The following is a 24236-nucleotide window of genomic DNA, read 5'->3' as shown; positions in this document are numbered from 1 at the left end:
TTTCTTATTGCAAACAAATACTGTTCATGGGCAATTTGCATATCTCTCTTGTTCTTTAGAGCCATTCGACACAATGAAGCCTATTTTTCTAAACAGTAACTGCTGATAGTATTTATGATTAGAGATTACTTGAAGCCAGGAAATAGTGCCTAGTTTGACTGCGAAATGTTGTAGTTTTTAAAAGTTCCCAGTACGAAAATTCACTACGGGAATAAGAGTCCCATTCCGGTGTAAATTTACAGTGCCACAATTTTTCAGTAAATTTCACTTCCTTTTGTATTTTCTACTTATTCATTTCCATAGTTTGCATATGTTTTTATTTCAGAAATTTACATGTGTAATTAAATAACTGCTGTCCATTTTTCTCGAACAGTAGTAATTACTGTATTGTCTGAATTTTTGTGATATGAATTGGAATGATCTTTTGAAACAGACAAAAACTCTCTTAATTTTTAACCGAAGCAAACAAATACCTTATTCAGCAACGAATCAAAATTTGGAAAACGGATTTCTACAAAATTTCATTAAAAGTAAATCGGTAATATGAAGCTACGTAAATCACCAAAAAGAGCTTAGTAGAGATAACTAATTGGGGATATTTCGACCACTATGTGAAGGCTTCTGTGGCATCACTTATACTTCAGCTGTAGGGAAAGTCGGTGAGCTTACGCTTACGTCGGAAGGGCATGTTGTGTTCTTGGATTCCTCATAAATTCCGTTGGTAAATTGGTTGTCGAATTATCTCCTAACACGTGGGATTACCTCGCATTGAAGTTATTAAATGACTTCAATACCGGTCCTTGCTTTTTCATTGGGACTGTTACAGTAGTCGCATAACTTGCGGTGAAATAACTTTAGCACGTGGTTTGCCGTGGTCTTCACGTTGTTGGTTTAAGAAGGCTGCAGTGGCTCGTAATTGTGTTCAAGTTTAGTGGTGCTGGGTGATTCGTACAGGTGCCATAGAGTGGCATGTTGTCGTGATGTCAGCGGGTCGATACATCCGTAAACGTCCAATGGCCCAGTCGATTTCCGAAGACGAAACAGTAGAGAATGCGAGCCGAAATGCTAATGATCCGCTTGAACATTGCTCGTCATCTTCCTTGTTATCTGAGTCGTCCACGTTCTCGACCTCAACTTGTGAACACTTGCCCTCCGTCCCCCTCAAAAGTCTCTATGATTGGTACGTTTATCATCCTCTCTTTTTGCTTCTACTTTTCTACTTTTATTTAGCTAAGGAAAAAATCAGTTCCCTTCAGCCTAATTTTCCAGCAACATGAACTATTTTTCTGTTGGAGTGAAAGTCGCGAAGCTTCCTCTACACTAAAGACATTTGTTCCTCGCTTGTTCGCATGCTTCCGGTTAAATCCATACAACAACTAATATTTGCTGTACCTTCATTTCGCTAGTAAACTAAAGGTTTTTGAAACCACCACTTATCTTTTGTACAGTGTGCATACGTGAGGTATTATGTACGGCATTTCTATTTCAGTCCGATTTGTTTCCAACTTTTCCGCGAACCGTATTCAACATTATGTGGTCATTCATTCTGGTATATTTCATTGATTTCCGTATGGCGGTACTTCCGAGATCCAGCGCGATAATAATCTGTACTAGAATATAGGGAAGGGAAGCTTTCGGCAAAGATATTGAACTCTATAATGATTTTATTTCCTTTAAGTGAAACAGCGTAATTGTTATTTTTCTTTACAAAATTCTGATAGGAGCGCTTCATTTGTAAGCAGTATCTATTTAATGTTTTTCGGTAAGAATTAGATGGCGCATTTGTTACAGCCGCGAATGTATCAGTGCACATCTGGAGCGTTCTTTACGATGTCCTGTGTGTAGTCGAGGTTTGGATCCAAGATCGGGTCCCATTGTTTTTCCTAATTTTACGGCAGCTAGCATTGTAGATGCAATTCGACGCAACATAAAGACGGCGCGCAGTCTTGCAGCCGTCAGTGTAAGTTTTCTGTGAGCATTTATTTTTTCACTTGCAAATAATATGTTTGATTCAGACTGTTTGGATTTTTTGTTTATGTTTATCGCTTCTGTCTTTATCGTACTTCACATTTTTTTCGTTGTGCAGGGTAGAAATGAGGGCTTGGAGTTAACAAGCGAAAAACTGGTTGATTTGGCTTTGAATGCAGATGCTAATTTTCTGGATCATTTTATGGATCTTTTGAAAAAGCGACGTGAACAGATTAGTAATAATGTCACTCGGAGAAAAAACATGCTCCTGAACGAGTTTATTGATGAAATGATTGCACAACGAGAAGAGAAGCTTAAGCAGCTTCAGAATGAGCTATCCATTTTACGGAATGATAAAGCTTCCATTCAGGTGACAGCATCAGTTCTAATATAATTTATATTAGAACAGAAAAATCATGTTAAGTGTTTTTTTCTTTGTTCCTGAGTTAATTCATTCTCCATGATGGAATTTATTTGGTGTACAGCCCTCTGCCTAAAGGATATAATTCTTGATGTTGTAATTACTATAGTAACTTTAATGTTATATTTGAGGCCATTTCCAGTGACAAAACATAGGGGAATTAAAAGAATTAGCTATCTTGAGCTACTTTTGGGAGAAAATGTTTGGCTTATCTCTCTGAAGCAATTCGGGAGTTTAGTTACGCTTTTTATTTGTACTGATTTACCGGAATTATTAGATCAATTTTTCTATAAAACCTCGTGCACCAGTACTATTTTTATGTAATTTATTGTTACTGATACATATTTGACCTTTATCTTAATGTTTCACTCTGTCATTTCCTTGCATGGTTTTCCTGTAAATCTCTTTAATGCAACTCATTGTTTTATCTATGAAAAATGCTGTGCCTGACAAAACTCAGAAACAAGTTTTTTGAGCTGTACGTCCATCACATAGTGCAGTAGATATTGATAGGTTGGGTTTTCATATTAAAATTTGATACCTGTCCTCTGTGTCATCATCAGATTACTGCCTTTATCCAGATCTTAAGGAAAAATATTTTGAATGTTGAGGGTGAGATCCTAGCTGCGGGTGAATGGTTTTAAGCACAGTTTTGGTCTCTTAAATAAACTTTCAATTCCTGTAGTTTGTTTTGTCCATCATTTAGCAAATTTTGTCCATCATTTAGCAAATAATCTATCGTTTTTTATTTTCCATCTTGTTAGCCACTAATCACTGTCTAATAATCATGTTTGGCACTTTTATTATTATTGTTAGCTTTCTTGAACTGAAAAAGTGCTTAAAAGGCATCATTTGGGTAGTGCAATCCTATATTTCCGAACTAAGTCATCTAGTTTGACCTGTACTAATGTTTTTGAATTAGAATAAAATAACTGTTTAGCAATTCAATATTGGGTTTTCTATATATATATATATATATATATATATATATATATATATATATATATATATATATATATATATATATATATATATATGCTCCAATTATTGTTTATTATGTAGGCGATGATGAAAGACGATTCGAGCAATAACGCTGGCACACATTCACAACGAATGGTGCCAGATGCCAGTGGTTCACAAATAATGCAGTCTGCATCAGTTCTGAAAAAAATGAGGTTTGATGGTGGTGATAATGATACTGAGGAAATAGGAAAATATCGCAGTCGTCTTCAGCAGCATATGACCGGTTTAGAGCAAGCTTACTTTAGTAGGCGTTTAAATAACACAGGTCAGCTTTAACTTTTCTTTTATATGCAAATTTTGTTCCTTTTGGAAAGATAGAGAAATGGTGGTTCGTCCTCATTACTCGTCCTGTTTCGAGTTATTGGGTTCGTTTCTCTTAACATAATCGATATATATATATATGTATGTATGACTAGCTTGTCGCTATGCTGTTTTTTATTTTACTTTAAACATATCCACAATATATACAAAGCAAAGTGATAGTGATAGCCGTAAAATTAAATTTCAATACAGTCCAAACGTAGATTTAGAATCCTTCATTACCTTAATGCTTCTTTTGTAGCAAATGATACCTTTTACGATGGTATCTAGAAATTTCGTGGAAACTGGGATTGAATACGACCATTTTATTCTTTTATGCTTCATCATAAAAGGAGCATTTCCGTAACATCATATAACCAGTCGTTGTTTTTTTTTTTTTTTTTCTCTTGATCATTCAAATGCGGACAGATTTATATTAATTCTTTTTTTAGTAATGCAACTTCCCGTATACAATATAACCATTTTTAATTCTTTCAGATATTTCCATTTACTTCCTATCCCTAGACTCAGTAACTCCGACCCTCCCTTTTCATCCATCCAGTTCAGCTTTTCTTTAAAGAAGTAGGTTTTGTATATTTAATATACCAACATTTTTTCTTTTTTTTTTTTTTTTTTGCAGAATCTAGGACTATTACGGATGATTCATTGGGTCCATGTTGCGACACTCTTGATGATTTTTCGCAAGTATTACACGCCATGTCGCAATATGGCAGTTTCCGGCGTTTAGCGTCTTTAAATTATAATGTTGCAGATGCAACAGCTGCATTATCTATTGTTTCAAGGTAATGCATTTTTCATTTGTGTTGTTAGCATTCTGGCCTCATCTGATTTTAACTAGTCTACCACAGGACGTAATTCAATATCAATGTCGGAGCGAAATAATGATACTATAAAAAGAGTTGTTTTTAATTTAAATGAAGTTCAATACAAAAACACCTTGACAAAAACAACATGAGTAATTTCTAGAAGGCATTAATACTTTTCAAAGTGTTTCAAGGGAGTAGTATTATTACTGCAAAATGAGAACCGTGTTTATGTTATTTCAAATGGTTATAATAAAGGTATTGCGAAAAAAGATTTCTTCAGCATTGAATTCGACAAAGATGGTGAATATTTTATCCTGGCGGGTGTTGCTAAACGTATAAAAGTGTATGAATTCCAATCAGTTATCGAAAACACAGATACTTTGCATTATCCTGTTACTCAGCTTCAGTGTACGTCCAAAATCAGGTCTTTATATTTTTTCAGCTTTTCTGCATTTTTTCATCATTGTTCCTTGGTCCTAGTAGCAGTTTGTTTGAGGAAATTTAACAATGATAATTTGTTTCCAGTAATGTGTCATGGAATCCCTATTGTAAAAACACTCTTGCAAGCAGTGATTACGATGGAACAGTACAACTTTGGGATACCTCACTTGCAAAATCAATTAGGCGTTATCAGGTCTGCCTTCTGTAGTATATTTCATGTCTTTATGTAATTGGCGAAATTTGAAACCAAATTGTAGAATGTCACGACTTTTCATGTGGATTATAACTTTGTCCATTTCGGTCATATCTATATTGAGAAGCTTATGAGAGATAAATTTTATTCTAATTCGTTATAAATTAGCTGGAAATATTGCTTTTTATGAACATGAGAAGCGATGTTGGACTGTGGTCTTCAACAGTGTTGATCCTCATTTAATGGCTTCTGGATCTGATGATGCACGAGTGAGTTTTGTTAGTCTTATGAGTATTTGAATTGAAATTCTCTGAATATTTTTACGCCCCTAGTCATCAGGTGATCTATACGGTTACTGTTTTCATCTGTATGATTACAAGCGGTAAAAGTGGAGAACTGGTTCGTAAATACCTTGCTAAGCTTGATAATTCCAGTATTCTTTCAAATATTAAGCAGATTTTATCAACATAATAGGTGAAACTTTGGTCAATCGGTGTGGATCGTTCTGTGGCAACAATTGATGCTAAAGTCAATGTATGTTGCGTCTGTTTCAGTCCAACGCAGCGAAATTATCTTGTTTTTGGTTCTGCCGGTAAGAGCTTTTTTTTTAAGCATTCAAATTCAAAATTTTAAAGCCGCTAATTAATAGGATGATAAACAGAGCGTTTGGGCAATTGTTTTACAACGTTTGAAGATCTGTTTGTTCCATATTGGTTTTTTAACAGTGTGGGTATTAGTTCTATTGCTACAGACTATGTAATTTATATAAAATTGAATTCATACAAAAGTTTGATATATCATAGATCACTGCATTCACTTGTACGATATCCGAAGACCGATAGAACCGGTTAATGTCTTTCGTGGCCATCGAAAGGCAGTATCTTACGTCAAATATTGTACCGAAAATGAAGTCGTTTCAGCGTTAGCTTTTGTCTTTATTTTGCCTTTTTTTTTTTTTCTCGTATGTTTCCATAATTATATTCGAAGAAATTGTATCCGTAAAGGTATTTTTGCATTTCATTTATGCCTTGATTTTGGTTTGAAAATGTTCATTTTATATATCTCAAAATGACATAAAATACAGGTCTACCGATAGTAATCTCCGATTATGGGATGTAGGTAGCGGAAAATGTATACGCACTATGAAAGGTCATCAAAATGAAAGAAATTTTGTGGGTTTGGCAACCGATGGTAATCACATCGTATGTGGTAAGTTGTTTTTATACTTTAAATTTGAACTGGTATTTTTTAAAATAAATTTGCAAGAGAACAGACTCTGTGAATTAGGTTCATTAAAGCTATGAAAAAGCTACTGCAGGATCGGAAAATAATCATCTCTATCTGTATCATAAGGGCTTATGCGATCCGTTAATGTGCTATGATTTCGGTCGTGCAGATAATACTCGTTCGGCGCTTCTGGCAACTGATTCTTCTTCTGATTTTGTGTCTGCTGTTAGTTGGAAAAAGGTATTTATTTATCGAATTATAAAAATATTTGAGTCGAAACTCATCGGTTGATTTTGAAATTGAAGTAACTTATTGAATAATATTTTAGAATTCGAATATTGTTGTGGCAGCGAACAGTCAAGGAACAACACATGTATTTGAACTTATTTAGCATATATTTAGCCTTTTTTTTCTCTTTGATATCGGTGAAATCTCAGACGTACACTTTTATTGTTTTTTAACATTTGTTGTTTCGACATCGACACATTTATCTCATTTTTGTCTTTCAAAATCATATTTAAGGTTTCTTACTTGTATTTTTATTTGATTGATTTTATGGGAAATTTTAATTTTCTAATAATTGAGCAGTGGAAGATTTAAATTTTTATTATTGAAGAAAAATGTTCCTCATATTTAAAGATATTGGAATCGCTTCATGATTTTTATTACATACTAACTAAATGTAATGCATTTTATTGAATTTGCATTGCATGTTTTAATTACAGTAGATTAGAAGTAATTATAGAATCAGACTTTTTTTTGATCTACTAACAATGCTGGACACCACAATGGGAAATTTTTTTTTTTTTTTTTTTATGAATGGAAAAAATTTCACTCCATAAGAAATACAAATCATGTTCTGTGAACTTGGAAAGAAATTTCACTCCATGAGAAATCATTCAAATTAAATGTGGATCGACTGCAGACCAAGCTTATAACTTAATGATGATGAACCAAAAGAATTGCATTTTCTACTATTCAGTTGCGTATTTTTCACTATTTCTGCAAGAAATAGTAGCTATCAAAATATTTTTATATTAATATAGGCTTATTACCTGATAATGAAATTATGAGGAGAAAAGTTATAACTTTTTTCGTTATAATTTGTGTTGGCTTAGTTTTGCAATGGGTTTTGGATTCCAGTTGGTTACAGCGCGATTCTTCGTCTGTTTCTCTCGAAATTTTTAAGTGAAAACTTTACAAAATTGTCATGCGAATCGTTCTGTTCGATAATGTTCGCAGATTTTTAACAGTTCTTGTTGTGATTTTTTTATAAATGTCTGACGTCGATGATGGTATGAGGCACTTTGTTATCACATACAACTACATAATTATTTACTTGTGGTTATTGCTGAAGTAACTCTGCTGGTGATTACAGAGTGCAAGGAAAATTAGTGTGCTAAGCCTTTTGGCTTTGTATGTTTCCATTCTCTTGTAATTTAAGCGTACCAGCATAGTAATTTCTATCTTTGTAATGGTTAAAGCCAGTTCTGAAATAAGAGGACGTAAGCAAATGCTATGGGTGGCATTTTATATAATTAAAAACATGCTTTTATTGCAGTATAATGAAAAGAATGTCCATACACATGATTATATAATTAAAAAACATCGCTTAATCACATTATATACACTTGTGCGTCCCATTTCATGAACTTTCCTTGAATTGCACTATTTGCAAACTATTTTGGAAGAACGACGTGGTAAATGATGGGGTTGTCGGGTCCTTCCAAATTAAAAACCTACAAAGAAAGATGAATAATAATGGTAAGTTTGCATCAGTTATGATTCAAAAAATGAACTGCGTAACATTCTCCGACTTGACTTTACGGTTGTCCCTCCTTTATAGAAAGTGCGTGTTTTCATGAAATTTTAATGCTTGGATAGAGAGGATCTTAAGTAATTTTATAAAATCCAGTATTGGTAAAAATAAATTGCCCATATCGATGAGTTCAAACCATAAATCATTAACGCAGTATCTATGTTACCACCACATATATACAAACATCTGGATTTCTGAGGTATTTTTTTTGAATGGAACGCACGAGTAGCGTCAATAATGAATTTTGGGCTTTAGTTCACAAGAAAAACTGAAAATGCGGCAAGTGATGGAGAGGGATGTTGTCGCTGTAGTTACGCTGAAGGACATAAATACGCTGATGATAGTAATGATATCAGTAGAAACAGTACTGGTAACAATATTCATGATAGCGATGGTACTGCAACGCGACAATGGAAAGATTCTGGAAAGACGATAACGTTGAGCAAGTAGCTAACGTAAATTCAGTCAAAAAAACAATATTGGATCTGCTGTGGAATTCTTCTCCTTTTCGTTCATGGATCCTTCATCAAAATATTGTGCGTACTGTAAATTTAAAATAAATAAGAAAAAAAAGTGATAAGTATTGTTAAGACATATTAAAGTTAGTTTTGCATCATATCCAAAAGCGGTCCTGGAAGATCTTAGCTATTTTTGAGATTCTTGGTTAACAAGCTGTAGGAGTCAAAGTTATAACATATGATAGTGCTATAATAAAGAACATACAGCATCTTCGATCCACCGGAATATGTGAACATTGTATGGAACATAAGGCTGCCTGATGAGATGTTCTTGAACTTCGAGAAATCTTTTCAAATCTTCAAGTGTTATGCGCTCTTTGCTTGGCCTGTAGTTGATATTATAAAATTTCATATTATTTCTTCACTCCAAAAACATCCTGGTTTCTGATTAATAACAATAATTATTATTTCAATAAATAATGATAATAAATCATAATACAGGATTCTCTCCCTATCTCTCGCTAGATTTTAGTTTAAGTCTGAAACTTTAATATTAAAAAATTACTCCTATACCAAATTTGTTTCCAACCGCCCATTATCTTTCTTCACCTTGTTTGTTTCTTATTTCTTTACAGATGGATATGTCTAAAGAATATTTCATTTTCTTTAATCTCTAATTGTTTCTGGTCAAAACGATGTCAACCAAATCTGGAGTGTATTGCGCACTTCATGCTAAATAGTAGACAAACACAAAAAGAAACAGAAAGGGAAGTTCTATACAATATTTGCTGGCAGTTATATGGAGATTATTGTACTCATTAAGTAAGCATAATTTACCAGCTTTTATTTTTCTCCTTTATCGTCGTCTTCTCATACTTTCAAAATTAAATAGAATTCTGTTAATAATACTTACCGCAATTAAGTATTAAATATTTAAGTGAATGAATTAGTTAGTTATTTCATCAAATAAATCAGTACGTAAATCATGACAATAAGGAATTTCTCAGGTAATACGAGACATCAACCAATCGTACTCAACAAAGTGTTGATAAGAGCGCTGTGTAATACGCGCACCTTGTCTTTTTGAGAGCTGCAATAATCCTCATAGCTTCACGGATATCATCGCTAACACTTGCGAAACCTCTGCGTGCTCCTCGAATCTTCCGACCGAAATAATGCAGTTTAGTGAATGTTCGTTTTAGTGTTGAGCTGCATAAATCTAACGATGCTGTTATCACTGCCAAACCGATTATCACATAAGCAATCACTAACTGCAAGAAGTGATTATAATTGGTACATAATGAATTGAATAAATAATTCGAGGTAAATATTCATCCTTTAAGGCAAAAAAAAAGTCTATTTCATTTGAAACTTTCATCTTGCAATTCAAGATAGAATAACGCTTTAAAAAGAACTTTAGTGCATCGCAGTGCGACAACTACTCCTTCAGGTTTTGCAGCACATACTTCTTTCTTCCGAAAAAAACTTCAACTATATTTCAGAAATCATAGAGACAAAAAGCTATCTCTATAAAGTGAGAGATAACTAACAGCCAGATAGAATTGATTCCTAACATGGATATTCCCGAGGCCAATTGTCGTAATAGTATTAAATGAGAAAAACACACCGTGCATAAATGACCTGCAAAATAATTCAATCTAAATCAAGGTTCTTGAAAAGAAATTTTTAAGTCGTGATCTCCATTCAACATTTTCAGTAAAATAATTGATGCAATTATTTAAGCCTCTATTTCTCTACAAATTCGATATTTATTTGTGTTTTCATCATTTCACTGTTTCTTCATCTATTTATAGGACTCTTACACTTTGACTTGCTTAATCTCCTTTAATTTTCTCAACAATTTCACTTTTCTACGTGATTTTCCATGTAACTATTTTGGTGCAATAATAGCTTTTATTCGTTTCTGATGTAAGTGAAATAAATATTTGTACTTACCATATGGGTCCCTTTTCAAAAGTATTAAAAAGCATACTCCCAATAGCACAGTATCCAATGATTAATCCGAAATAAGAAGCAATAGGAAGTTGTACTCGTCCTTCTTCATCTTCATCATCACCCAACACACTCTGTGGTCGAGTAGTACGTCTTTTTCTATAGTTTAAAATAAATCTTTATAATATGGAAAACGATTGTTATAAAATACATCTCTAAATAATGATAGAGCGCATCGAAGAACTAACAAATATCGCTGAAGGGGTATTTAATACTTTGTATAGTAATATTACGAAAATAAGATGACTCTAACCTGGAATCGATAGAATCGTCGTCATCCTTGACGCAATCACGAATCGCATCTATTACGGAACCAATCCATTCAATCAGTTCTAGCAGTTTGCTGTATGATCGTATTACAATTTCTGACAGAAATTTACCAATATCAGCTGCAGTGATGAACATCAGTGGTATACCAACCAGACCAAAAAATACCGTAAACAGTCGTCCGGGATTAGTACTTGGTGTTACGTGATCATATCCTGGAAAATGAGGACATAAATAGCCTTCGTAATGGTAACCAATTTTAAAATGTGCTTTGGAATTGGATCTAGAGAAAAAATATTGGAATCTTAACGAACCAGTAGATGTAATGACGGTTAATGCGTATAATGCAGAAGCAGCGAATGACCATCGCGTAGCAAGTTCTTCCTCAGAATCAGTCCATAGTTGAGCATTTAGCGTGAAACGATCGTCATATTCGTGTGTACTTGATAAGACTGATAGCAACGGACGTATCCGCCGTTCGACCTATGATTCCAGAATATCGGATTGTGATCACAATCCCATACAGATAATTGTGACAAATTAAGTCCACATAATACAGTTGAATGTTTCAAATTAATTTTTCTACTTTACCATTATTCCTCTTTATTAGGCTCCCCTGTTTTCAAAAATGAAAAGATACTTTCAAAAAATACCTTCAAGCTCTATGCCTTAAATTTTGCTTTTTGTCCCTCCAGCAGAATGCCCCACCCTTTCGTAGTAAGCAGTCAGAAAATATTTAAGAAAATCCTGCATTTCATTAAAAGTAGAAATTTCAGATGCCATACACCACATATGTATAAATTGGCAGATCCAAGTTCAAGCATGTAGCACTGTAACCCATAAGATCTATCTGTGGGTCACATACCGATGATCTTGTAGTATTATTGCCGATAAGGTCAGGCATGCAGATATTGAAAGTCTCGTTGATAATCATGCTGTACAATTTCAACACTTTCTGCAATTTCGATCGGCGATTCTGTAAATTATATAAGTAAACCTTATTGTAGTGATCAATTAAGGAAGTTTTCAGCATTTTGCTTCTCTTAGAGTGAGAAGTGTGTTGATTTTCATATGATATGCAGAAGGAAGAACCAAGAGACAAAATGCAAACACAACAGTATTCATTTAGTAAATTCGTCATACCTGCAGTTCGTTGTCTGCTTCTAACCAAATGAAGATCAAAGCACCGATCGCGATATATGTTAGCAGTAGCGTAATGAGCCCAACATGAGGTATGAGGATTTTTATCAGCTAAAACACCTCAGCATCATAACATCACTTTAAAAAGCAACTATTTGACAAGAAAACAAGTACCATTTCAAGTTGGTAGAACAAGCGACTTATCTTTAAAAGTTTTTTACCTTTCTAAACCACATCATTACATTATCTGTTTTCCAAAAGCTATATTTTATAGATATAAATAATTTTGAGAATAAGAAAGCATAATACCTTGACAATGCGCTTCGGAAGCGATTCCGGCGGAGATTCTTCTTCAGAACATATTGAATTACTGTCACCTTTCCTCAAAGGATACTCGTCCCATTTCACCTTGCCAACTGTCTCTAAAATTTGCATTTGTTAAAATTTCAGTTTTTTTGTACTTGTTAGAATTTTAAAAATTTAATTGGAAAGGAAAAACTTTATGAAGCTGCATTATATTTACTCTGATTATCAGTTGTTAGCTCATTTGTGATTTAGATCATTATTTCACTATTAAAGCTTTCTAGTTTCTTAATTATTAATTGAACTTTTTGGACCAAATATTTTTGAAAATTGAGCTTTTGCTAATCAACTTTAATAAGGCCTCGATATGGGAATTTTTTTTGAGGGAATCTTTCTCATACATTTGGAACTTAATAATGATAAACTTTAGCTGCCGACTGATTAATGATTTTTTTTTGCCCAGAATTTTTGGAATTTGCAAAGTGTATATGTTGAATGCTTAAACTTCATTTATATTAATGCCATTATATCAAACTTCAATATTTGCTGCATTCTCCAACTAAGATTAAGACATAATGAATTCAGATTCTCATCTTTAAATTGAACAATGGTCCACTTATTTATTTATGATCAGCTTAAGTTTCTGTATACATGTCAAGCTGAGAATCTGAATTCATTATCAGTTCAAATTTAATGTTAAAAAGTAGTGATCATAGGCTGATTATAAATAAATAAATGGGCTACTGATTAGTCATAACTACATGTATTATATATACCACAACAACTCACTGCTTCAGATGTTGAAGCGAAACTTTTATTCTCATTCTTGGTTATCAGTAAGAACAACAAATAATAATAGGTAAGCTGTTAGTAATAATTTAATGTTCTTGATCGTGATTAAGATTTTTTCAATGTAAATAAGTGCAAAATAAGCTTCATCATCCATTTGCTCAGCAAATAAGATCGCTGTGATGTTTATTAATATCGTTGGGCATTTAATGATACCATACTATATTCAAAATTTAAAAAATTTTCGCACACCTTTTAATGAATCCAATGTGGAAAGCAAAAATTAAATATATCCTTAAATTTATCCATTTTATTTAAGTCATCCAACCACTATCTTACAGATTTGCAGAATAATTTTAGGGATGTACGTTGCACTGGATGTCAAATCGAAGAAAAAAATAGTTCTAAGCATTTGTGACTTGTAGAACTTGTACAATTATGCTTCGATGAAATTTATTTTATTGCTTCAAATTTATTCTGCTACCACTTACTATTTTTATTATTTTTTGTTCAATTTCAGCTGGTGACATTCTTAGCCAACGCTTCTTATGCTAAGCTATCTTAAATTTCAGCTTGTCCTTGCGTAATCATGGCAATATCTAAGATTTAATAGGAACAAATTTATGCCAATCGTACTTTTCTATATAATCAGTAATGATGAACTACATACTATCAGCTGGCTCTAGTCATCAATTCATTAGACATTGAGCTAATTTCTGTTTATGGAGGAAATCGGTATTTTAACTAGCAAACTTCAACGTTTACCAATCTTAGATAATTTCTTAAGAGTAATTTATGTAAATGTTAATCTTTTTGTTCTATGCTTTCATCAAAGAGAAAATCAGAGGTTATATAATTGTTTAGGAAGAGTATTGAAATTTTATACAAAACAAGTAAGAACAGCAAGGTGTTCGGAGCCCAAAGAATTAAAAAATATTAACTGCATACATGAACTATTAAACAAACTTCTCTTCTAAAAAAATCATAAGCTGCACACTTCAGCGATACTCGAGGAAATCATATCAGAACTTATTAAGTATCATATATGTAGGAATGAGTTTCTCAATTAAAATGCTGATACCATTAGAAGAAATTTGATTTATTACTTAGAGCTATAGAAAATCTGTAAAATTACTTGTTGGTTCGCACATGTACTTATTTGCCCGTGGAAAGGAAAGGGAATGTTAGCAACGCGCAATTCTGATTTGCATACACGCATGCAATTTCAAGCGGCAAAGCAGGAAGTTAAGCAATTTGTTTATGATGTCTTTTAGAAATAACTGCTTTGATGAAATTTAATCTGTTTTACAACATATTCATATAAATGTAATAGTCATTTGCACCGAGCACCTGTACTGCATATTCTTTAAGAATATAATTAATTATGTTGCACTGAATAACGGTTGTTACAGGGGCAAAATGTTTTAAGCAACGATACATCATTATGTCCGATGACGGAGCAACGTAGCAACTAGCATATTCGAATTTAAAAATTTGTTGCTATGCTGTAATGTAACAAGAAACAGCTTCGTGGACAATTAAATAAACGTTAAAAATTCATAGCAATCTGCGCCGTGCCATGTGTATGAAAATGATTAAAATGATTAGAAGGTGTTAAACTTCTTTAGAGATCATTTTTAGAGATCCGCTCAGTTACATCACTTTTCGGAGGCATTAAATAGATTTAAACAAATTTAGGGACACTTGAACAATTTTTTCTTCTTGTCTAAATTTGAGAAACTAATAATATAGAAATAATTCATGCTTTCACGGTTAAGTTTAATACTTTTATTGTTATAGTATATGGCACAACATTAATATTATTGAAATTTAGGATAACTTTGCTAATTCCTCTTTCATACAAGTACTATCAGTCAATACTACTACCAGTCTATTTATAATGTTTTGAACTGATAACAATCTTCCAAGACATTAACTGTTTACTGTAGAAAAGACGTGCAGCTTAACAAATTAAAATCATTTTTATGTCACCAGTTCAATAGAAATGACATATTTAAATTTTGACTTTTATTTGAATTAGAATGAATACCTGTACTGTTTATCCCTTAAACATATAATTAATTACGCTGCATTAAATTTACTTTACTTTTTAATTTGTTTCACTAAATTTAATTCCCCTCCAAGACAAGCAATCAGATATGCAAAAGAGTTTGAAAAACGAAATGAGTGAATGATGAGTAAGAGTTTAGGTTCTCTATGCTTTAATATTTTAACATTAAAAGTACAATTTGAAAACCACTAAATTAGAATCTAGAACTGATAAATTCTATCATAGAATGGATACTATGCTTAGAAGTTACACTTCTTCATCTGTCTATCAAATTCTTGATTTGTTGCTAAACATACTTGAATAAACTGCTGCGTTTAAAAATTCTGAGATGGAAGCAACGGGCCGTAGAATCAGAAATCCTTTGGGAGTTGTAACAAAGCATTTTAAGTCAGTGTCAATTTATTTCTTATTTTGAAGCAATATTCGCTTTTCAAATGGTTAATGATTAATAGAGGAAAATTTTGGCATTTATAAAAGGAAGTCATTTGGAAAAAATAATTACTATTCCACGAAAGTAATCGATCAGTAAAAGGTGTGCGGTGTTGTTTCAAGTTTCTAGTCATTCTAATGGATTTTGTGCTGTGCAATGACAATGTTTACAATTTCTACTTCTGCAATGGAAATTAAATAAAATATAGTTTCTAAAAATCCCAGAAAATGAAATCGTCTTAGTTCCAAAAGTAACGTAATGACAAATAATTTAATTATTTATAATTGTCTTCATGTAATGAATGCATTGAAGGGATTTTGTGATAAGTTTTGTTAGTTTCAGAGATTCCACTAAAAATAAAAGCAGTTTGGTTATTAAAAAGTCCTCGTAGTATTAACTAATGTTATTTAACTCTGAAGAATCAATCAATAATTATGCTGTGTTTCTGTGTTTTTTGTCTAAGCAGCAGTATAAAGTAATTGTTTTCATTTGCTTTCCCACCAAAAATTCCTCAACAAAAAACTGGTCCCAAAAAAAAAAAAATTTCAACATACTCTGACATTCTTACATTTTCTAATTTTCCAAAATTATAGCTTTCAATCTTCATCGTGTGAAACATTCAACAGCAGTAGTAGCAAAAGTAGCAGCTGTTCAATAATACTTAATATTCTGTTTATTCATATTTTCTAACTGACCTGCAAAATGCAAACTGCTGATAGTGCAATCAGATATTTTCTGAGATTCTTCATCCTTTCATCTTTTAAAACACACTGTTCCAAAAAATGACCAATCAAAGTTATGCATAGTCTACTCAGAAAAATTGTAGAGGCATAGTCATGCTAGAAAATGTTTTAACAAAATGAAATCCAACTTTCTATCCTTCATGTTTGGAATATTTTGAATTTGGCTAAGTTAATGGAAATGAATAGCGTCAAATCTGAGCTTTAAAAGTGAATTAAAAAAGTAAGCTATACAATTAAACTTGATATATATATTTAATTGCTAAAAGCATCCAAGCACCATATCATGTGGTAGCAGTCGAGAAATCATTCACGTTGTTTGTTTCATAATAGTGTAAAATTCGAGCAAAGTCTCCTCTAATCACTTCTTGATTCACCAATATTTGAATTATTTGAATCACCCACCATTCTGATTTAATAGTTCTGTTTCAAATCACTTCATTTTTCCTGATAAGTACAACTGTCTCTCTAAGACCAACCTTACGCTCAGTCAAATACATGAACTGAATTCAGTATATTTCTTTTCAAATATATTGAATTCAATTTTTAATTTAACCACTCTTATGGCTTGATCTCTGAATTAAGAAGTTCTGAAAAGAACATCTTATACATTGCTTAATGTCGCACATTGTCACACTGCATCCGGCACTCATCTCTCTCTCTCTACTGATTCTCCATGATTAATGCGAGCAGAACACTAGGAATTTTATATTGAAATTAATTTAGTTTCTCATTAATTCCTCCCACGGCGACAAATGTTAGCCAGATGATAATAAGAACTAAATTTACCTTTCTGCTATGCTTTTTTTTACTGCAAAACAAACTCTTCTCGCAAGGTTTTAAAAGATAGCAAAATTGTTATCGATCTTTACATCTTTACCACTTACAATTACAACAACACAAGAGCAACATGCCCTCTCCAGCACCCTTCTAGTTTTGTCTATTGAGTGATATAACACCTATGACAAATCAATATTGATAAAAGATAGCGTCACATCTGTAAGAAAAAAGTGCTCTTCGAAACAATGCGAGAATTTTTTTGAAGTAAAAAAGAGAAGATCGACATGGAAATTTCAAAACTTCAGTAAATATATTCTAGGAAGATAATAGCTGAAATATTTGGTATGATGCAAACAGTTGTTTATGAAAACTATGTTTGGGTTTAAAAAATGTTTAAATTAAAAAGAAACATTGAAATTTAAATTATTCAGTGTAATATTAATTCATTCAATGCAGTACATTGAAAAACAGATCTAAAACTGAAACTAATGATTTTAATAATGATAAATTTTCTTTAAAGAGAGTCTAAAAGAGAGTGTATATTTTCTCGCCCAGAAATGAAGTTTAAGGATTTTTAAGGCCTATTACTAACTTAACGAATGAGAATAGTGAAAAATGATAACACAACTACGGTGATAAAAACACGATTATGATGATATCTTTTGTCAATGATGTAAGAACAACTGAATATGAGGGTCACTAACCACTGCTGCTGAGACTGGATTTGGGTGAAATTGGGGTTAACGGTGGGGATACAACGGGTATCGGTGGTGGGAGAGCTGAGTTGAATCGGAAGTTAAATGATGTTTGTGTGAAACGGCGCAAAGACAACGCTGCATTGGTTGTTCCCATCAGAACAAGTCCACTGTGCTGCAGACTTACCCTGCCTCAGGCAGATTTCAAACTCTACCATCATCGTCATCATCATCACCATCATCATCATCATCATCATTACCATCATCATCATTACCATCATCATCACCATCATTATCATCATCAACCATGATCATCATCATTGTCATTGTCATTATCACTATCATTATTATTATTATTGTCATAAAAAAAAGAAAAAAAAAAAAAACAGCAACAGTAAATTGCTTTAGTAGGTAATAGTTCAATATCCATAATAATGGTAGTCACTGATTATATTAATAACAGCTTGAAAGCCTGAAAACTCAATAATAAAGTTGCAATGCATCTCATTGCTCGGATAGGTAATCATTGATGGAGAATGTTTAAGAGATGAAATGAAAGAAGGTATGATATGCTGAGTGCATGCTGCATCACACAGCTGGATAAAGGATGTAAATTTGTACGTGTCTGAATTTACAAACTATCCGACTAGATGAGGTCCATGGGCAGTAGTTAGATAATAACCGTTTAATAATGAGTTGCTATTTTTGGATGATGGTGTCTTTGTCGCTGAATGTTTTCCGGAGACTTTGCTATCATGCAGTTATGCCATTTATTGACTGATATGCGAAGCACTCTTCGAATACGACGGTTTATTTCAATATTATGAATTAATTAATTTACTATTCTCCAGTTCTATTTTTGCCAAAAAGCTGAACTTATAAATTCCAGCTGATCTGTATAAAAATTTTTTAGTCAATTCAATCGTAGTAATTTTTTCGCTTAATTCTAAACTATCTATTTATTTAAGACCAGTCGTTGTTCTTTAATTACTCTCAATTCATACCACAAAATAAATCTTCGACGAAAAGTTCATTTGATTCAAAATGCCAAAACTCTTGCAGCTTTGAGTTTTTACCAATTAGTTTTTCTAAGATCACATAAAGCATAATAAAGCATCATTATCGTATTTCCTTTTTATTGTTCAAAATTCGAATATTGAATCAATTTCAATACGAAAATCTGAAATAATTATATTGACAAACATTTCATTTTTTAACTCGTTTTCCATGAGAAGAATCTTTAGTAGTCGAAGAAGTATACAATGTTTCATAAATAAATGAATAAAAAGATAAATAAATAAACAAAAAGTTCATAAATAAAAAAATGTACTTATAAAAGATTTGAAAACAAACCATTTTCACTGTTACCACCACTAATGTTACCTGCTCATATTGTTTTTTGTCATTGATAAAATTGCTTTATTATTGACAAACATTAATTTATATTAGTAAAAAGCAAAAAATTTGTGTCAGTTAATGGTCATCTCTAGCCTTCCGTTTTCAGATAACTGTAAAGGCTAAATTCAGAGAAAGGCACTAGAAGTATTGTATGAGAAATCTCTTCATAATAAATGAATGAAAAGTGAAATTTGAGTGTACAATGATGTTTTTTGCTTCTATTTTTTGATGTAGCATTGTGCGTGATGAATCTATTATTGCTCGAAATAGTGACAGAAACACCAGAAGTACATCCTTAATGTCCAGGGAAAAGGTTCTTTTATGAAGAGATGAATATAGAAGTCAAAAGAAGGATGCTGGGACATATCCTGATGACTTCAAACAACAAAATCGGAAGATCAAGGGATGATTTCTGTGGCCATCCACACTGATATAATTTTTGCCAATTTTATGTTGCATTAGTAAAGCCAATGAAATATTACTTTGTGTGATTCCGCTCTGCTTGTGCTGCATAGTTCACAAGAAATATAAACTTGAAATTTAGTCTACTTTATTTACTATAAATATTTTATCTTTTTTATTTATATTCTTTTTTCTTCAATCATGACTTTTGCCACTTTAATTACTTCGTACTATGTTTATTTTTCGCCCTATTTTTCAATTTTTATTTTCCCTTAGTTTTCTTTGACAAAAAATTATGACGAAATGAATAAATCGCGAAAATTTCGGAATCTTTATTTAAAAAGAAATGTTTAAAATTAAGAACAAATTGTTCGAAAGAAAACATTTTTGAAAAACTAAGCTATTTTTTTCAGTCGATCAATTCAAAGCACTAATCTCATTTATGGATGTTTCCGACACAGTCCCAGTCGATTCATTCCTCAAATCTATTTAAAAACAAAAAATAAATAGTAAAACGCATTGCAAAAAAAAAAAAAAATGAAACTTTGCTTCCGCAATAATGACGAGAAAGGATTTGAACTTCAGAAAATATATGAAGTGCTTTTTAAAATCTCGCACTTCAACTCATGATTGGAAAGCATCTAAGCATTCATATCCGATAATTACATTAAAAAGCAGAGTTACTGACATGCAGTTCAGTTATTGAGTTTCTGATATTCGCTTGGAAATATATGCTGTTGTCATAATGCGCTAATAACAAATTATCGAAGTTCTCTTTAGACTGAGTTGGACCTACCTTAGCTCAGCTAAGGTGTTGAAATAGATAAATAATTTTCGTCTGCTGTGTTTAGACTAGCTGATGATATAGGAAAATAAATTTTAAATTATTGTTCAACAAAATTTTGGACTAACTAAAACTGAAAACACAGCAAATAGGCCCATGTAAGACCGCACAGCATATTACTGATTGAAATTAACTTACAAATAAATAAAAATCGATTGGCTATAAAAGTAATTATATTTTGATTCATAAGTAAGATTCGAAACAGTTAAAGAGCTCTCTGGGATATGACTAAGAAATTTAATCAGATTTCTAAAGTTTTCCAAATACTGGATTCAAACTGGTATAAAGTAATCAAGATTATACTTCTTTTAATTACAGAATGCGCTTTGATATCTGAAAAAACTTTTTCTCTTAAGATTCGAAATAACCTAATAATTTCTAATTGCTATCAGTATTTTATATAAATATCATGTTTCAGTTTTTATTTAGTCTGTCTATAAAGATTAACTTCAATTTTGAATTTTAGTTAATTTTTAATCCCATCCGGCGAGGCGACATTTTGCCTTTCTGGTAAAAAAATTTTGAAATGTGGTATGAAGAAATAAGTTATGTAGAACAGAAATGGTATAAGTTAAGCTTTTCTGCTGGACGAAATTGGAAATTGGATTAAAGTTTGACAAACATCAACTTGAGTCGAATTTTATTTATGAAAAGCGAGAAAATTTTTTTCAGCTAGTACTTTGGAAATATTTCTGAAAGTCATTTGAGCCATTCTAATCTGCCACACACATTTTAATGATAAATTTGATAAATCAACTTGAATTAATAATATCTTTGAAATGCATTTAACGCTTTCTTTTATATTCGCGATATAATTCATTATATGTTTGAAAAAAAATCTAGTTATGATTAAGAAATCTAGTTCTTCAAAATAAAAATTTCATTAGCAAATAAATTTCAAATTTTTTGAATAATGTCTTTTCAAATACCCAAAATGTTAAAATGAATTCTAGCAAGTTATTTACAATAGGCTGGAAAATAAGATGAAATTGCCTTAAAAAAATTCAAGAATATGTTTGGAATAATTTTAGATGAAATTTTATACAAGTGCTAGCAAGTGCTATTTAGCTTAGAGTGATGAATCTCAGAAGAAATTATCATTCCAGAATAACTGGATAAGTAAATAAACAATTTCATTTTATTGCTAAATTCAAGAAAGATAACTCTGCCTTATCGCTTAGTTATTATGACAGTATTTTAATATCGTCTATCCTATAGCTATTTTTAGTGGCTCATCTAAAATTGAGGCTTTCATGATATTCGACATCAATAATAACTTCATTTATTATTATATTTACATTCTATTGATTGCACTATTTATAATTATGATAACTTGCAAATGGATTGATGCAGTCAACGCGTCACTAAACGCTAACTGCATTAACTGCACAACGAGAATAAAATAAGTGAAGAATACAAAGTATTTTGCACTGTGTTGCAAATTTTTAAAGTGAAAAAAGAAGGAAAAACTGAATTAGTTAGAATTCATATAAAACTGGAAAGGATAGCAAGACAGGCTCTTTACGAATAATCTTACAAGGAATTAATAAAATATTGAGGCTGATTTTGACTTGCTATAAAATATAGAATAAAAATAAAACTGTTACTTCTAATAATTGAGACGAAGTATTTAATTGGAAATCAAACATTTATTCTAAAATATATTTTAGATTGTTGTTTCACTTGTAAATTTAAATCATTCCTTTCCTGTTTATCGATTTGCTTAGTTATCAAGTTTTTTGAATCAACTTAGACAATCAGTGTTATGGCTTTATGAATGCAATTTTTTATGTCCATTGCACTGTGACTTCTTTAAGATACACTGTGATTTCTTCTTTAAAATACAAAAGACTGAAGCAGACTTGATTAAAATAGTTCAAATAAATTTACCGACTAATTTAAGACTTTGATTATTAAACTAATGAATTTATGAAATATTCAAGACTGGCAGCATTTGAAAGATAAATATTATACTTTTCTATAGATAATTTTGTAATACCTGCAATTCACCGTTAGTAATTAATTAAGAAAGGAAAAAATTAAGAAAGCCAATTCATAAATGATCTCCTAAAGATCTCTAGACCTTTCTATTACTTGAATAAAGAATTTTAGAAATGTGATAGATGCTGAAAACGTCATCTAAAAATCAGTTCCTTTAAATGTTAGATCATCTGCTAACAAATAAACCATTTTTCTTGATTACTTGGAGAGATCAAAGTTGTCATTTGCAGTAACCCACAAAGTGCTATCCAAACTATGTGTTGACTCCAACATCCCTTATCTCCCATTCTAATCTCATTCATCCAAACTTAATATTTCTCTCTCATTTTTTCCTTCTTTTTCCTTTCTACCAAGTTGTTTTACGGTAGAATAGAAGTGACCGATGATCCGCTGACATTTTGTATTACAATTCAATTTATCAAAATTAACTTGCATATCAGGTAGATGACTTACCGCTTTCAGTTTGTTCAATGACACCGCATTGCTGCATTGATTTTGTACATGATAAATGTAGTGATGGTGATCGGATCAGCTGGTTGTAGGCATGATAAGTGGCGCCGGCTGCTGTTGAACCCATTATGCTGCTTTCAGAAAGCTTCGCTTAAAATTCAACTTTTTGGAGCAACCACAAGAAAAGAATTTGTTTGCTTCCCTCACTTTTCTCTGATTGTGTGTCTGATGTTTTTGTGGCAGTTTAGCTAGAAATTTCTCACGACCAAGGATGAAATGCTAATATTAACAAATATCTGTTTAAGCCTAATTTGCAGCATCAATTTCAAAAGATTTTGAAATGGCAAATATATGAAATTCTGCAACTGCTTGTAGAAACAGTAGTAATACTCGAGGATGACAGCAAAACAGCAAAACTGACAGAAGCATAGAAATAGAATGAAGTAATTTTTATGATTTATTGTATTTGGGATGAATATAGGTAGATAATAAAAAGAATCACAGAAGAATTGTTCACTTCTTGTCGAGCTCTGATTCACTCAATCAAATTATATATTTCTTTTCAGAAGCTTTTCATCCTGAAACTGTCATCGGTATGATTCAATTATATTCTATCCAGATGTTTCACAGTTTATTTGGTCCTTTCCTCTTTCGCTACATCTTTTCTTCCTGGGAAATTATCATGATACTGCGCAAAACATCGCGAAAGCGAAAGAGGCGCGATAATGAAGGCGCTAGGGGATTTTGAAAGAGCATTCAGTTGTTATTACTGTAGTGATGTGCTACTATTTATCAACTTTTGCAGACTACTAAATTATCAATAAGTCGATGTTAGCCAATTAACAATTTTCAACTTTTCGTAGAAGTTGCTTAATTAGAACAATTTTTTTCAATTCTCAAATGTCGCCGACCACCATTGATTACCGCCGATTATTATCTTGCTGAAGAAACAAATGCTTAGATTGATGCATGATGATTAAATTAAAACTGATTTTTTATTAAAAAGATAATGTTAACTTTTTTAAAACATTGCTGATTTGATATTATCATTCAAAAGCATCCACATAGAATGAATATATCGGCTACTACCTTAATTGATATCAGTGATTTTCTATTTAACACAAGAATATTTTCATATGCTTATTTCTAATGCATTTATATATTAAAGATTGGAACAGTGCAACAAGCCGTCAGTCAATTCCTCAATTATCAAAAATTGTTAGCAATATGTTTTGA

At 31.9% G+C, this 24236-nt stretch overlaps 2 protein-coding genes across 2 annotated transcripts; one reads left to right on the top strand and one right to left on the bottom strand.

The window, feature by feature from the left end:
• Positions 1–980: 980 nt before the first annotated feature.
• On the top strand, positions 981–6791 carry Bm9906 (Uncharacterized protein; the record flags this gene model as incomplete). The annotated part of the gene is made up of 14 exons (XM_043075388.1): positions 981–1180; positions 1490–1549; positions 1792–1960; positions 2087–2338; positions 3452–3677; positions 4353–4515; positions 4820–4963; positions 5065–5165; positions 5342–5442; positions 5648–5765; positions 5977–6094; positions 6258–6382; positions 6492–6640; positions 6729–6791. The coding sequence occupies 14 exons, from the start codon at positions 981–983 to the stop codon at positions 6789–6791; spliced, it is 1989 nt and encodes a 662-aa protein (XP_042931322.1).
• Positions 6792–8684: 1893 nt separating this feature from the next.
• On the bottom strand, positions 8685–18062 carry Bma-twk-17 (Uncharacterized protein; the record flags this gene model as incomplete). Its single annotated transcript, XM_043075387.1, has 11 exons — positions 8685–8762; positions 8943–9063; positions 9752–9948; positions 10228–10318; positions 10634–10789; positions 10944–11172; positions 11272–11440; positions 11823–11933; positions 12101–12208; positions 12407–12519; positions 17915–18062. The coding sequence occupies 11 exons, from the start codon at positions 18060–18062 to the stop codon at positions 8685–8687; spliced, it is 1521 nt and encodes a 506-aa protein (XP_042931321.1).
• Positions 18063–24236: the final 6174 nt, after the last annotated feature.

The sequence above is a fragment of the Brugia malayi genome (genome assembly GCF_000002995.4).
Source record: "Brugia malayi strain FR3 genome assembly, contig: Bm_v4_ChrX_scaffold_001, whole genome shotgun sequence".
In the NCBI taxonomy this organism is placed as follows: Eukaryota; Metazoa; Nematoda; class Chromadorea; order Rhabditida; family Onchocercidae; genus Brugia; species Brugia malayi.
Note: the sequence above shows the minus strand (reverse complement) of the source record. Positions and strands in the feature narration are given on the sequence as shown.